Source organism: Tupaia chinensis, unplaced genomic scaffold, assembly GCF_000334495.1.
Source record: "Tupaia chinensis unplaced genomic scaffold, TupChi_1.0 Scaffold000355_1, whole genome shotgun sequence".
Lineage (NCBI taxonomy): Eukaryota > Metazoa > Chordata > Mammalia > Scandentia > Tupaiidae > Tupaia > Tupaia belangeri.
In genome coordinates this window covers 425702-439241 of record NW_006159850.1, presented here as the reverse complement: position 1 = coordinate 439241, position 13540 = coordinate 425702, and the positions used below count along the sequence as shown (strand labels likewise).

Genomic DNA, 13540 nt, shown 5'->3' with positions numbered 1-13540 from the left:
AGGGGTGTGAGAAAGCACCCCCGGGGGGAAAGCCGTGCCACAGTCTCCTCTCGGGATTTTGGGCACACACGTACCCAGTGTGTTTTTCAGGCCACCAGATCTGGGACTTGAGTTACACAGCCAGCAATGTGGGCTCCAGCCACTTTAACCTCGATGCCGTGTGCTGGTCTAAGACACTCCTTTTCTTCGCAGCAGCAGAGAAGGGCTGTGCTAATGAGGGAGGGAGAAAGTGTGGCACGGCAGGTGGTGCGGTTGCGGGGGCACTGGACTCCCGCAGGGCTGACCAGTTTGAGTCTGGACTTGGCAACTTGCTTTCTCACTTTCTCTTGCTCTGTCTCTCTGGTCAAGCAGGAAGAAAAACAATTAAATCTTTTAAAATTAAGGAGAAAAAAGAAAATGAGAGCACAGAGAAGAAAATTGTTATTGGACTTTTTTTTTTAAGAGAGATTATTGCTGTGGGGCTTATGTGCTCACCAGATAGGGGAGAGAGTAAGAAGTCACCCCTAAGGGGGATGGCAACACCACAATTCCTTCTCCGTTCTCTCAGGATCTTGGGCATGCATGTACACACACACCCAACATGAGTTTTAAGACACTGAGTCCAGGACTTGAGCCAGAGTCCACCACATGGGGTCCAGCAGGGTAGCCGTTACACCATCTCTGGTCCCGTCACAGTTGATTTTTGTGTGTGGTGCCTTTTACACAGTCTCGCTGTGTCGCCCACTTGTAAACTTGGGATTCTCCGGCCTCGCCTCTCAAGTAGCTGGCACAATAGGCATTCCCCAGCTTGGCCAGCTTCAGGGCGGCAGAGTCTAGGACCTCACTGACCTTAAAAACGGCACGCTCAAGGGGCCAGCAGGTGGCGTGGTGGTTAAAGGTGCTAGATTCCCACATGGCTGACCACAGTTTGAGTCCTGGACCTGGTGGCTTGCTTTCTCACTTTCTCTGTCTCTCTTTGTCTCTGTCTGGTAAAATAAAAAAAAATAATAATAACAAGTGGAATTAAGTAAATAAATAAATTAAACAAACAGCACACTCAAATGGGAAACGCTCCTCTGGAAAGACGGCTGAAGTCGGTGCCATGGTGCAGCAGCGAAGTGCTGTGCAGAGAGCCGGGTCCCACACGGCTGCCATGTGCGAATCCCAGCTCTGGTAGAAAAACACGCCAGGCATGTGCAGTCAGGGCCCTGAAAGGATGGAGGGAGGAGGGATGGCAGCATTGCTGGGCTCTGTAGGGAGGCCGTGCGTGCGCGAGCACCCTCCCTTGTGTCCTCGTGCGCCAACAGTGACAACAAGCAGAATGCTGATGCTACAGGTTGGTACCTGCTCCAGTACCTGGGAGGGCCCTCTGTGGCCACTGGTCTGCTGCCAGTTGCACCACTGCGCTATATGACCTGCTCACTTGATACTGATGTTTTGAAGTTACCTAAAATTTTCTAAAAGAATTAATTTTATTTATTCATTCATTTATTTTGATTTGAACATAGAGAGACAAAAGGAAAGAGAGGGAAAGTGAGAAAGCAAGCCTCCAGGACTCGACTGTGGTCAGCTGTGTTGGGAGTGTATAGTGCCTCAACCACACCAAAAGTTACCTGGCATTTTTAACATAGGTTAGGCTGTTACTTCACTTGAGAGATTTTTTTGAGAGACACAGAGACAGAGAAATCACCCTTGGGGGGATGGCCGTGCCGCAATCCCTTCCCCATTCTTTCAGGATCTCGGGCATGCACACACCTGTGCCCAGTATGAGTTTTAAGCCTCTGTGTCCGGGACTCGAACCAGGGTCACCTACATGGGAGTCCAGTGATGTAACCACTATGCCATCTGCTGGCCCTGGCAATGAAAATGTTAAATGAATACGTATTTTTTTAAAATTATGTTTATTCATGTACTTCTTCCCTGAGCCAGAGAGGCAGACCCAGTGCCCCCGATAAGTTTTGATACTGGGGTCCACCTTCAGTTCCAGTCAGCCCCAGGTCATGGGCACACGCATGCCCAGCATGCTCAGGGAGGCCTCTGGACGTGAGCCAGAACCATCTCATGCTGGTCTCCCTGACAGTGTTTCATTATACCACTGTTCTCCCCCTTCCATTTCCCCTCCCTCCCCCATATTTGAGATTTTAAAAAAGATTTCTAGTTTGCATTGGTTGGTATATTGTGGTTTTGATGCGACCCTGTTTTTTTTTTTGTTTGTTTGTTTGTTTGTTTGTTTGTTTGATCTTTTTCAGAGCTTTCCATTACGACTGCTAACCCCTACCTTTGATGGGATCAGTGGATTGTTGTTAAAACATCTGGTTCAGAATCCAGTCCGACTCTGGGAACTTCTAGGTGTGTATCTATTGAAAAACTAGTGACAAGGCCACAGTTTTGGTTTTATCACCTGACAGAGTGACGCTTGTGAGTATATTAGGGTAATGTTTCTGGTTTGACGTTAACAGGAATATCACTGAGAAAAATCACTAAGAGTACTTGCATTCATTCTGAGTCCTGTGAGAGTCACAGTCCTAGACAACCTGAAAGGGTTTACAGAAAGGGAATTTGTCTAAAGGCTGAAAGACCAGTAGTCGGCGTAATGGCTGTGTCGCTGGACTACCATGTAGTCGACCGTGGTTCGAGTCCCGGACCCGGTGGCTTAATCTCACACTGGGTGCATGTCTGTGCGTGCCCAAGATCCTGAGAGGGAGGAGAAGGGATTGTGGGGTTGGGGGGTGATTTCTCGCCTTCTGTCTCTCTGTCTTTCTGGTGAGTGCATGCACCCTGTAGCAAAAAACCTCTCCAGAAAAATAAATAAATAAAGGTTTAGGTTTATCTTTTTATTTTTTATGTATATGTGTGTGCCATATGCAACATGCACTTGTCAGAGAGAGAAAAAAGAGGGAAAGTGAGAAATCACCCCCCGGAGGGGATAGGCACTCTATAATCCCTTCTCCTCCATTCTCTCAGGAGCTGGAGCACATGCACGCTTGCCTGGCATGATTTTTAAACTGCTGCGTCTGAGACTCAAACTACAGTGAGCCATGTGAGAATCCAGCACCCTAAACACCATGCCACCTGTTTCATCGTTTAAAAAACACTCTGATATGGGGACCAGCAGTTAGCATAATGGCTGTGTTGCTGGACTCCCATGTAGTCAACCACGGTTCGAGTCCTGGACCTGATGGCTTAAACTCACGCTGGGCATGCGTGCGTGCGTGCGTGCCCAGGATCCTGAGAGGCGAATGGAGGAGAAGGGATTATGGCGTGGCCATCCCCCCAGGGGATGATTTCTCGCTTTCTGTCTGTCTCTGTTTCTGGCAAGCGCACGCACCCTATAGCAAAAACCTCTCTGAAAAAAAAAAGAAGAATAAATAGGCAGTTGGAAAAAGGTTTTTCAGGCTGGCCTCATGACATAGTAGGTAAGGGAACCATGTCCCGTATGACTGACTATATGGTTTGAGTCCTGAACCCAGTATCTTGAAGAACATGCTGGGCATGAGACCAGCAGATGGTATGGTAGATAAGGCCCTAGACACTCCACATGGTTGACCACGGTTCAAGTCCTCGACCTGAACTTGCTTTCTCACTTCCTTTCTCTCTCTCTCTGGTCAAAATAAAATGAATGAATAAATAAAATAAATACATAAAAAGAAAAGCAAAAGGGGTATGTGCATATACAAAATCCTTAGGGAATGAAGAAACGGAGAAGGGATTGAATTGCGACCGCACCCCGTCGAGGACTGCCCTCTCTCGCTCTCTGACCTGCGTGTGCACACACTCTGCCAAATTAAAACTTAAAACATTTTAGAAAGTGATTTTTCAGGACCAGCAGAGGTGTGAAGATTAAGGTGCTGGAGTCCACATGACCACATTTTTTAGTTCAAATCCCGAAACCAGTGGCTTGGAAATTATGCCAGGTGCATGTGCTTGTGTGCCCAAAATCCCAAGAGGAAAATGGAAGAGAAGGAATTGCATCGTGGAGCGTGATTTTCACTTTTCCTGTCTCCAACAAGTGCACACGCTTTACAGCAGAAATAAAAAAAATTTTTTTTTCATGTTATTTAGCCAGTTCTTTAAGGAATGTTTAGCAGAATCTGCAAAGTGACTCCCAACATTTTACATCCAGAAGGCACCCTACACAGCCTGCAGTAATTTGCTGTTAGAGCTGCTCTGTTTAATGAGTCGCTGTGACACTCCTCAGTTTCCTCTGACTAGGGGCCAGCAAGTGGCATGGAGGTTAAGGTGCTGGACCCCATATGGCAGTTCAAGTCCTGGACCTGGCAGCTTGAAAGAAATGCATGTATGTGTACAGGTGTGCCCAGAATTCCGGAAGGGTTGCACCATGACCATCTCCCCTGGTGGGGAGCAGATTTCTTACTTTCTCTTTCTTTCTATCTCTGGTGAGCGCATGGGCCCCATAGCAAATGGTACATTGCTGGACTCCCACGTGGTCAACCGTGCTTTGAGTCCTGAACCCTTTGGCTTAAAACTCATACCAGGTGCGTGTACGTGCATGCCCAAAATCCTGAGAGGAGAACAGGAGAAGGGACTGTCGTGTGACCATGCCCCCAGGGATGGTTTCTCACTTTCTGTCTCTCTGGCGAGCGCATGCACACTATAGCAAAAATGTTTCTCTTAAAAAAAAAAAGATTGGCACCTGTCATTCTACTGCCCCTTCTTCCAGTTGCAACAGGGAAAAGGTGAAATATGTTGGCTCTTAATTTACCGTAAACAGCCTGGTGGCCACATACAGTCAGAGAAAGTTGTGAGCTAGCAGCTTGCTCTTCTGTCACGGTCTTATTTGTTTATTTAAGTTCATTTATTTTTTTATTTATCATTTATTTATTTATTTATTTATTTATTTTAAATTTGACCAGAGAGGGACAGAGAGAGAGAGGGGGAAAGTGAGAAAGCAAGCCACCAGGTCTGGGACTCAAACTGCGGTCAGCCATGCTGGAGTCCTGCACCCTTAATTACCATGCCACTTGCCAGCCCCTATTTTATTATTATTTTTGTTATTTTTTTGAGTTTGCTATAGGACCTGTGTGCTCACCAGAGAGAGAGAAGAAAAGTGAGAAGCAAGCCCCTAGGTCTAGGACCCGAGCCTTGGTTGGCCAGTGTCGTAACTAAACATGCTACCTGCTGACCTTCGTCGTCTCATTCAAGTGCTGGTGACTGTGAGAGGGAGGCTCGCGCTTCAGCCCTCCGCAGTGCCCGAGGTGTTCAGTGGCAATCAGATGGTTTCGCGTGTGACTCTGTGGGTCGTGGTTGGGAGAGGGATTTGCTTAGACGTTAAGGAAGACGGAACTTGCGTCTGCAGGTGCTCGGCTGTCTCAGTGACAGTGGCAGCTCATTCTGTCACAGCCGGCCCAGCCACTGGTCCGGTCGTCCGTTTATGTTTATTTCAAGTAACTTTACAGACCAGTAGGGTCATTCTCCTACAGACAGCATGACAACTTCTCAGATTCGTACTTATAACTAAGTGTTCTTTTTAATAATTATTTTTGGGCCAGCAGGTGGCTTAGTGGTTAAGTTGCTAGACTCCCTCATGACTGACTGCAGTTCGAGGCCCGGACCCAGCACACTGAAACTCAGGCCGGCCTGTGTGCATTCATGCCCAAAATACAAAGAGGAGAGTGGGAAGGGATTGCAGCGTAATTTCTTCTTCTATCTTTCCGGCGAGTGCATGTGCCCTATAGCAAAACATCTCTCTCAAAAAATTATTATTTAATTTTATTTATTATAATGATTTTAATTTGAGCTGAGGGAGAGGGAAAGTGAGAAAGTAAGCCACCGGAACTCAAACTGCAGTCAGCCATGTGGAAGTCCAGAGCCTTAACCATTGTGCCACCTGCCGGTCCCTGTAACTGCAGCTAAGTTGTATTACCTTGCATTCAGGTGTCAGTCCTTCAGGGTCTTTCACCTAAAGTCAGGAGAGACTGAGAGATGTCACAGTGGTTTATCCAACAGAGCAAATCTTTTTTTTTTTTTTTTTTTGAGAGACTTTTGCTATAGGGCGCATGTGCTCACCAGAAAGACAGAGAGAGACAGAGAGACAGAAAGCGAGAAATCAACCCCTAGGGGGGATGGCCACACTGCAGTCCCTTCTCCTCCATTCTCCTCTCTGGATCTTGGGCACACACACACGCCTGGTGTGAGTTTAAGCCACTGGGTCCGGGACTTGAACCGCAGTTGTCTACGTGGGAGTCCAGTGCCGTAGCCATTATGCCATCTGCTGATCCTGAGCAGATTTATTTAACAGCATATTATTTACATTTTTTTTCTTTTCTTTTCTTTCTTTATTTTTTTCTTTTTGGAATAGGGCAGACATGCTCATGAGAGGAGACAGAGAGAGGCAAAATGAGAAATCACCCCCCAGGGTGATGGTCATGTGAGAATCCCTTCTCTTCCAGTCTCTTGGATCTTGGGCACTTATGTGCATGCACCTGGTGTGTTTTTCAGGCTGCTGGGTCTGAGACCAGCTGTGGAGCTGCCATGTGGGATCCAGTGCCTTGACCGCCACACTACCTGCTGGTCCTCTAAGGTACACGTAGTTGCTTATTGGCGATAAAACATTTGGAAGCATGCTGTAGGTTCATACGGAAGGTCCTTGGAGCTGTAAAGTAAATAGCAAAGATATTTAACTTTGTAAGTTAAAGTTTATTGGGGCCGGCAGGTGGCATGATGGATAAGAACACTGGGCTCCCACAGTTCGAGTCCTGGATCTGGCAGCTGGCTTCTCACTTTCCCTCTCTTTCTCTCTCTGGTCGAATTAAAATAAGTAAACAAATAAATAAAGTTAAATAAAATAATCCTTTAAAAATAGAAAAAAGTTTGAACTGTGCTGAGAATGATAGGAAGAGATGCTTTATCTCAGACTTGTAAGGTTTTATTTCCTTAAGAGAGACTTCTAGTGCTGTAGACCACATACACTCTCTGGAGAGACAGAGACAGACAGAAGGTGAGAAGTACGCCCCAGGGCATGGCCCTGCCACAGTCCTCTCTCTTCCATTCTCCTTTTGGGATCTTGGACATGCACACACACAAGCCTGGTATGAGCTTTTTTTTTTTCTTTTTTTTCTTTTTTTAGAATTATTATTTTTTTAAAGAATTATTTTATTTTATTTCACTTTATTAATTTTAATTTGACCAGAGAGGGACAGCGTGAGCGAGAGAGGGAGAGGGAAAGTAAGAAATCAAGCCTCCAGGTCCAGGACTTGAAGTGCAGTTGGCCACGTGGGAGTCTAGTGTCCTTAATTGCTATGCCACCTGCCCACCCTAAGAATTATTTTATTTAGCTTTATTTATTTATTCATTTATTTTAATTTGACCAGAGAGGGCTAGAACAAGAGAGAGAAAGTGAGAAAGCAAGCCACCAGTCCCGGGACTAGAAGTGTGGTTGGCCGTGTGGGAGTCCAGCATCCCAACCACCACGCCAACTACCAGCCCCACTGGCATGCGTCTCAAGCACCGGGCCCAGGACTTAACCACGTCAGCTACATGGGAGTCCCGTGGTGTAACCGCTACGGCCTCTGCCAACCCAGACTTGTAACTCGTAAGGAAGTCGGTTTCAAATGGTTTCTGTTGATGCTGTCTGCCGCCCGCAGGGACAAACCGTGTGTCCTTCCTGCCCTCGCAGGTGGAGCTTACTATTTCAGCACCTCCGAGACGAAGCGCAAGAGCCAGGACAAGGGCAGCTCCCAGGGGAGGACGCCTGACGACGAAGGTACCTGGCGCCTGTGAGCGATGGCAGCCGCGGGGCCACACCTTGTCTAGGCAAGGCAAAACCAACCTTGAGATTATAGAGACCACGGCTCTGGACCCCACCTGCCAGCCTCGCATTTCGGGTTCAAGGCCTAGCGCTTGAAAGTCTCGCCAGGCACGTGTGCGTGCGTACGTGCCCGGAATCCCAGTGGGAGGCAGTAGACGGCACCGGGTGCCCACCCCGGTGATGGCTCACGCTGTGTCAGGCAGGTGCACATGCCCGTCACACTGCCCGCCTACCCTTGTGCCCTCAGCCCCCTCTGCACGGCTGTTGGGTGCTTTGTGCCTGTTCTTCAGGGGTGGCGCCCATGTGTCTGTGTGCCCCGCGGTGCTTAGGGTCCCTGGAGACAGTCAGGCTTTCTTTGCCTCAGCCTGGAGAGTGGGTCTCAGCTCTGCCCCACACTGACTGCGAGTGGTGGGAGTGGGCAGGCAGGGTCGGAGTCCTCGGCAGCACCCACTCACGTCCTCCTGGCCGGCACTGCTTGTGCCCGTGGGCTTGGGAGACGGCTGCGGAGGAGGGCCTGGGAGACGGCTGCGGAGGAGAAGGGGAGAGGGCAGGACGGCCCACTGAGTGGGACAGCAAGGCGTTGTCCTCTAAATGAGCCCCTGCCCCTGCCCAGACCACATGGTCTCACTTGGAAGATCTGAGGATTCGCTGCCCGTCCTCTCTGGGGTTGGGGCTCACTTGGTCGTGTGAGGGTAAGAGAAGTAAAAAGATGGTTTGAAGGGAGTGGGGCTGGTTTCAGGGACAAGGGTGTTTGCTTTGAGCTAATAATAATATTGGAAATTGGTAACCCATTATGAGCGATCAGAATGTCACGCACCAGGAAACAGGTTAACAGGAGCCTTGAGTGCCTGCTCCGTGGGTTTACAAGGATTCGTTTACACAGGGAGGCGGGCCCTCTCTGCCCGGAGCCGCTCATACTAGTCGCTGGCGTGATGTGTGTGCTGGTGTGGGGGGGCCCTGTGGAGGGTGTGTGCACCTGGCCCACCCTAATCAGAGCAGCTCCTGGGAGCCCAGGGCTCAGGGTGAAGCAGCCTGGACGGAGCACGGCAGATGGCACTCCACTTCCCAGTCCTCACCTTTCCGTGACAGGAGGGGACAGTGGCCCTGAGAGCTCAGTGAAGTTCTTAGGGTCTCGTGACCAGTTTCTTGGTAACTGTTAAGACTTTTGTCAGGACCAGCAGTTAGCATAATGGCCATGTCGCTGGACTCCCACGTAGTCAACCACGGTTCAAGTTCTGGACCCGGTGGCTTAAACTCACGCCAGATGCGTGTGCATGTGTGCCCAAGATCCCGAGAGGAGAATGAAGAGGACAGATTGGGGCGTGGCCATCCCCCCTTGGGGGTGATTTCTCACTTTCTGTCTCTCTGTCTCTCTCTGTCTTTTTGGCAAATGCATGCGCCCTATAGCAAAAATCTCTGTCCCTCCCCCTAAAAGAAGACTTGCTGGGGCCGGCAGGTGGTGTGGTGGTTAAGGGTGCTGGACTCCCACATGAGTGACCGCAGTTCAAGTCCTGGACCTGGCAGCTTGCTCTCTCCCTTTCTCTCTCTCTCGCTCTGTCCTTTCTCGGTCTGCTAAAATTAAAATAAAAAGAGTTAAATGAAAAAAAAAAATCTATGGGAACCAGCAGTTAGCGTAATGACTGTGTCGCTGGACTCCCACGTAGTCGACCACGGTTCGCGTCCCGGAGCCGGTGGCTTAAACTCACACGCCGGGCCCGAGATCCCGAGAGGAGAATGGAGGAGAAGGGATTGTGGCGTGACCATCCCCCCTGGGGGGTGATTTCTCGCTTTCTGTCTCTCTGTCTCTGTCTGTCTGTCTGGCGAGCGCACGTGCCCTATAGCAAAAACCTCTTAAAAAAATAAAAGAAAGGAAAAAAAAAAATCAAAAAACAAGACTGCCCCGTGTCACATCCAGGAAAACTGTCAGGTGTGGGTGTTGGAGCGCAGTGGCTCGGCGCAGAGCCCGCCTGCGGGGCCGCGTCCTCACGCGTCACTTTCCCTCTTGCAGTTCAGAAGGGAGGCCAGCCACGGCATGGTGGTGGGCGGGCCCCCAGTTGGAGCCCTGCCCCAGTGGTTGGGGTAGAAGGGCCCCTGGGATAGGTCCAGACCCCAGGGGCCTCAGGTTAGTGTCCGTTTAGCGTCTCAGTTCCCGGCTCAGGCTTAGCTTCACTGTAGCTTTTTGTGTGTGCTGCAGGGCGAGTGTGCTCACCACAGAGAGACAGAGAGGTGGCAGACAGTGAGAGACAGCACGTATGCCCCTCCGTGTGGTTGCATGCTGTCCTCTCCCTCCCTCTCTCCCCGTCGGGGTTTTGGACATGTGCGCGTGCACAGCCTGGCATAGCTCGTGAGGGCTGCCCTTGCATGGCTCCCCTGGGCACTGCCTGGCCGCAGTGCTGCCCTAGCTGCTCCTCCGCACTCGGCAGCCCCTCTGCCCCTTGCCTGCCTGCAGTCCCGGGAGCCCCTCCTCCGTGTCCATGGCACGGGAGCGGCCTCCCCGGGACGTGCCGGCTGCTCTGCATCGCTTGTACGTTTACACCTGCTGCTTCTGGGAGACGGGTTGTGGCGTGCACTCGAGAGTCCTGACACCGCGACCCAGCCCGGCCTTGGCGAGGCGTGATCATGGCACACGCATGCCAGGCCACTCACGGCGGTCACCAGACAAACCCAGAGCCCTCTCCCGACACGGGCTCGCCTTGCAGAGTGCCACGCCGTCCACTTTGCCGCTGTTGGGCCCCAGTGCTCAGCGTGTGTTTCTTTTTGCCATGAATAATTATGAATGACTATTGGGATGTATGCACCTGCCAGAGAGAGGGCGGTTGGGGTTGGGGGCGTGAACACCCGTGTGCCCGGCATGTCCCAGGCCATCAGGTCCGGGACTAGAACCACAGGATTGGCCAGATGGGGTCCAGCACTCTAACCGCCGTGCCACTTGCTGGCCCACTGTGCTGTGTCTATCTTGTATACCTGTTTTTTTCTTTTTGAGAGATTTTTGCTGTAGGGCACATGCGCTTGCCAGAGAGACAGAGAAAGAAGAAAAGTGAGAAATCGCCCCAGGGGGTGGCCACACTACAGCCCCTCCTCCTTTCTCAGGGTTCGGGGCATGCACGCTCACATGCCCTGTGTGCATTTCAAGCTGCCAGGTCCAAGACTCGAACTGTAGCCAACATGTGGGGTGTAGCACCTTCACCACCGCACCGCTTGCTGGCCCCTGTGCCGTGTGTGTCTGAAGTAGGGCACTAAATGACTGAGTCATGTGCTTTGGGGACTTATCTCCTCGCTCTGGTGAGGAGTGGATCTCTGCAGGTTCTAGGACCAAGTAGCGCACAGCCTATGTTTATAGCCTGGACGCCGCGTTTCGCGGCACTTTAAGATGTGCCCTGGTTTAGAATGATCTCATCTGACTTTCTGTTACGATTTATTTATTTTAATTTGACCAGAGAGGGACATAGAGAAAAAAATAAGAAAGCAAGTCACCAGGTCTGGGACTCGAACTTCAGTCGACCATATGAGTCTAGCGCCCTTAACCACCACACCACCTGCCAGCCCCAAAATGTGCTTTTTACAGATGTTGTGATTTTTCTTTTTAAGAATTATATTTTAATTTAACTTTATTTATTCATTCATTTATTTTTATTTACACACACACACACACACACAGGGAAAGTGAGAAAGCAAACCACCAGGGCCCAGACTCGAACCATGTTCAGCCATGTGGGAGTGTCCAGCACCTTAACCACCACACCACCTGCTGTTCCCCTCTTTTTAAGAATTATTTTTATTTTCCTTCCTTCCTTCCTTCCTTTTAGTTTGACCAGAGAGGGACAGAGTGAGAGAAAGAGAGAGAGGGAACGTGAGAAGGCAAGCCGCCAGGTCTAGGACTTGAACTGTGGTTAGCTGTGTGGGAGTCCAGCACCCTTAACCACTATGCCAGCTGCCGGCCCCATGTGATTTTTTTTTAAATACATATATTTTTAACTTTATTTATTTATTTTAGTTTGACCAGAGAGGGATAGAGTAAGAGAGAGAGAGGGAAAGTGAGAAAGCCAGCCGCCAGGTCTGGGACTCGAACCACGGTCAGCCATGTGGGAGTCCAGCACCTTAACCACCATGCCACCTGCCGGCACCCAAAGGTTGTAATTTTTAAAGATTGTTTATTATTTTTAGTTTACTGGAGAGGGGCAGAGGGCTTGGAGGTGAGAAGGCACCTCCCTGGGGTGTCTTTGCCTCGGTCCCTCTCCCATCTCTCCTTTTCAATTCTGGGCCCAAATGCACATGTGTCCTGGACACTCCTCCTGGCACCAGGTCCAGAACCCGAATCGGCAGTTGGCCACATGGGGTCTAGCCGTCTCATCCACTGTACCACAGCCAGCCCCTAAGTGTGAGTTTCAAAACAAATTTAATAAATGTTACTGATTCCGATAAATAAAAAGTTCAGGGCCAACCCCTTAGTGCAGTACTTCTGGGCCGTGTGTAGAGAGCCAGAGCCCACATGGCTGACCAGAGTTCGAATCCCAGCCCTGGTGCATTTACACGTGTGCCCCAAATCCCGTCAGACTAGAGAAATGCAGGAAGAAGAGTTGTGGTGTGACCATGCCCACGGGGGTCCCCCTCCCTCCCTCTTCCCCCTTCTCTCACATGTGCGTGCACCCTTTGAGGAAAGCAGTTCAGGGTATGTGGCGGCTTGGGCAGAAGCAGGAGGCCGGTCTGCAGGCTGAGGAGCGGGCCATGCCGAGGGGCTTGGCCTCTGGGTTGTCAGCCGTGTGGGCCAGGTAGGAAGGGCTTAGTGTAGCTCCCACCGGCACGCTCTTTGCAGAGCCTGGGGCTGCTGCGGAGCTGTGATAGCATCCTGGTCCTGCGACATTTTCACTTCGAAAGGTTCCGTCTGAGGCTGAGGTGGGAGCCACCTTTCTTCCCCGGGGTGGCCCAGTGCCCTCGGACAGCATGTGGTTGGCACTTGTCTCTCATAGCTCGGCTGAAATCCGGCAGGAGCTCAGGACCCCGGGGAGGGCCCTGCGCTGCAGCAGGGGTGGCAGGAGAGGGACCCCGGGAAGGGCCCCGCACTGCAGCAGGGGTGCAGGAGAGGAACCCCGGGAAGAGCCCCGTGCTGCATCAGGAGTGCAGGAGAGGAACCCCGGGAAGGGCCCCGCACTGCAGCAGGTGTGGCAGGAGCAGGTCCGGGTCTCACACGTCTTCTTCTCCCCTTGCTCCCCGCGGCTCAGAGGAGAGGAGGCGCAAGGAGCGGGAGGACCAGATGTACTGCGCACCCTGGTCGTCATTGCTGTGGTCATGAGCCGGCTGAACTCACTCAGCACCAGCGGGGGCAGCATCTCGTGGGCCGACTTTGTCAACGAGATGCTGGCCAAGGGCGAGGTGCAGCGCGTCCAGGTGGTGCCCGAGAGCGACGTGGTGGAAGTCTACCTGCACCCCGGAGCCGTGGTGTTCGGGCGCCCTGTGAGTGTGGGGAGGGGCTTAGAGACGGGGCTGGCTGGGGGGCTCAGGAGGGCAGAACCAAGAGCCTGAGGCCGACGGCAGCACCGCTCGGTGTCGGGAGGCTGGGCCCTAAGCGGGACGGGGGCTATTGACGGCCTACGCGATGGCCGCTGCCTTCAGGGACCAGGAGATGAGGACAGCTGCAGCCCCAGGTCCCCTGGGGGTCGGCCTGTGAGGTGCTGAGGCACTGGGCCATTCAGATGAGCGTGTCCAGGTGGCCTCCAGCCCTGGGCAGCCCCGAGTAGCCTGCAGCGGCACGTGGAGGTGGGCGGGGGCGGGCCAGCGGGCCCCTGGGGGGGGGGC

At 51.6% G+C, this 13540-nt stretch overlaps 1 protein-coding gene across 1 annotated transcript in view; it reads left to right on the top strand.

The window, feature by feature from the left end:
• Positions 1 to 2228: 2228 nt before the first annotated feature.
• Positions 2229 to 13540, top strand: part of SPG7 (SPG7 matrix AAA peptidase subunit, paraplegin) — a gene marked incomplete at its 5' end in the record, with an annotated part of 48596 nt that continues 37284 nt past the window's right edge. The window contains 4 exon segments of the mRNA XM_014589354.1: positions 2229 to 2328; positions 7616 to 7702; positions 12967 to 13002; positions 13005 to 13198. Coding sequence (XP_014444840.1) covers positions 2229 to 2328; positions 7616 to 7702; positions 12967 to 13002; positions 13005 to 13198 — 417 coding nt within the window.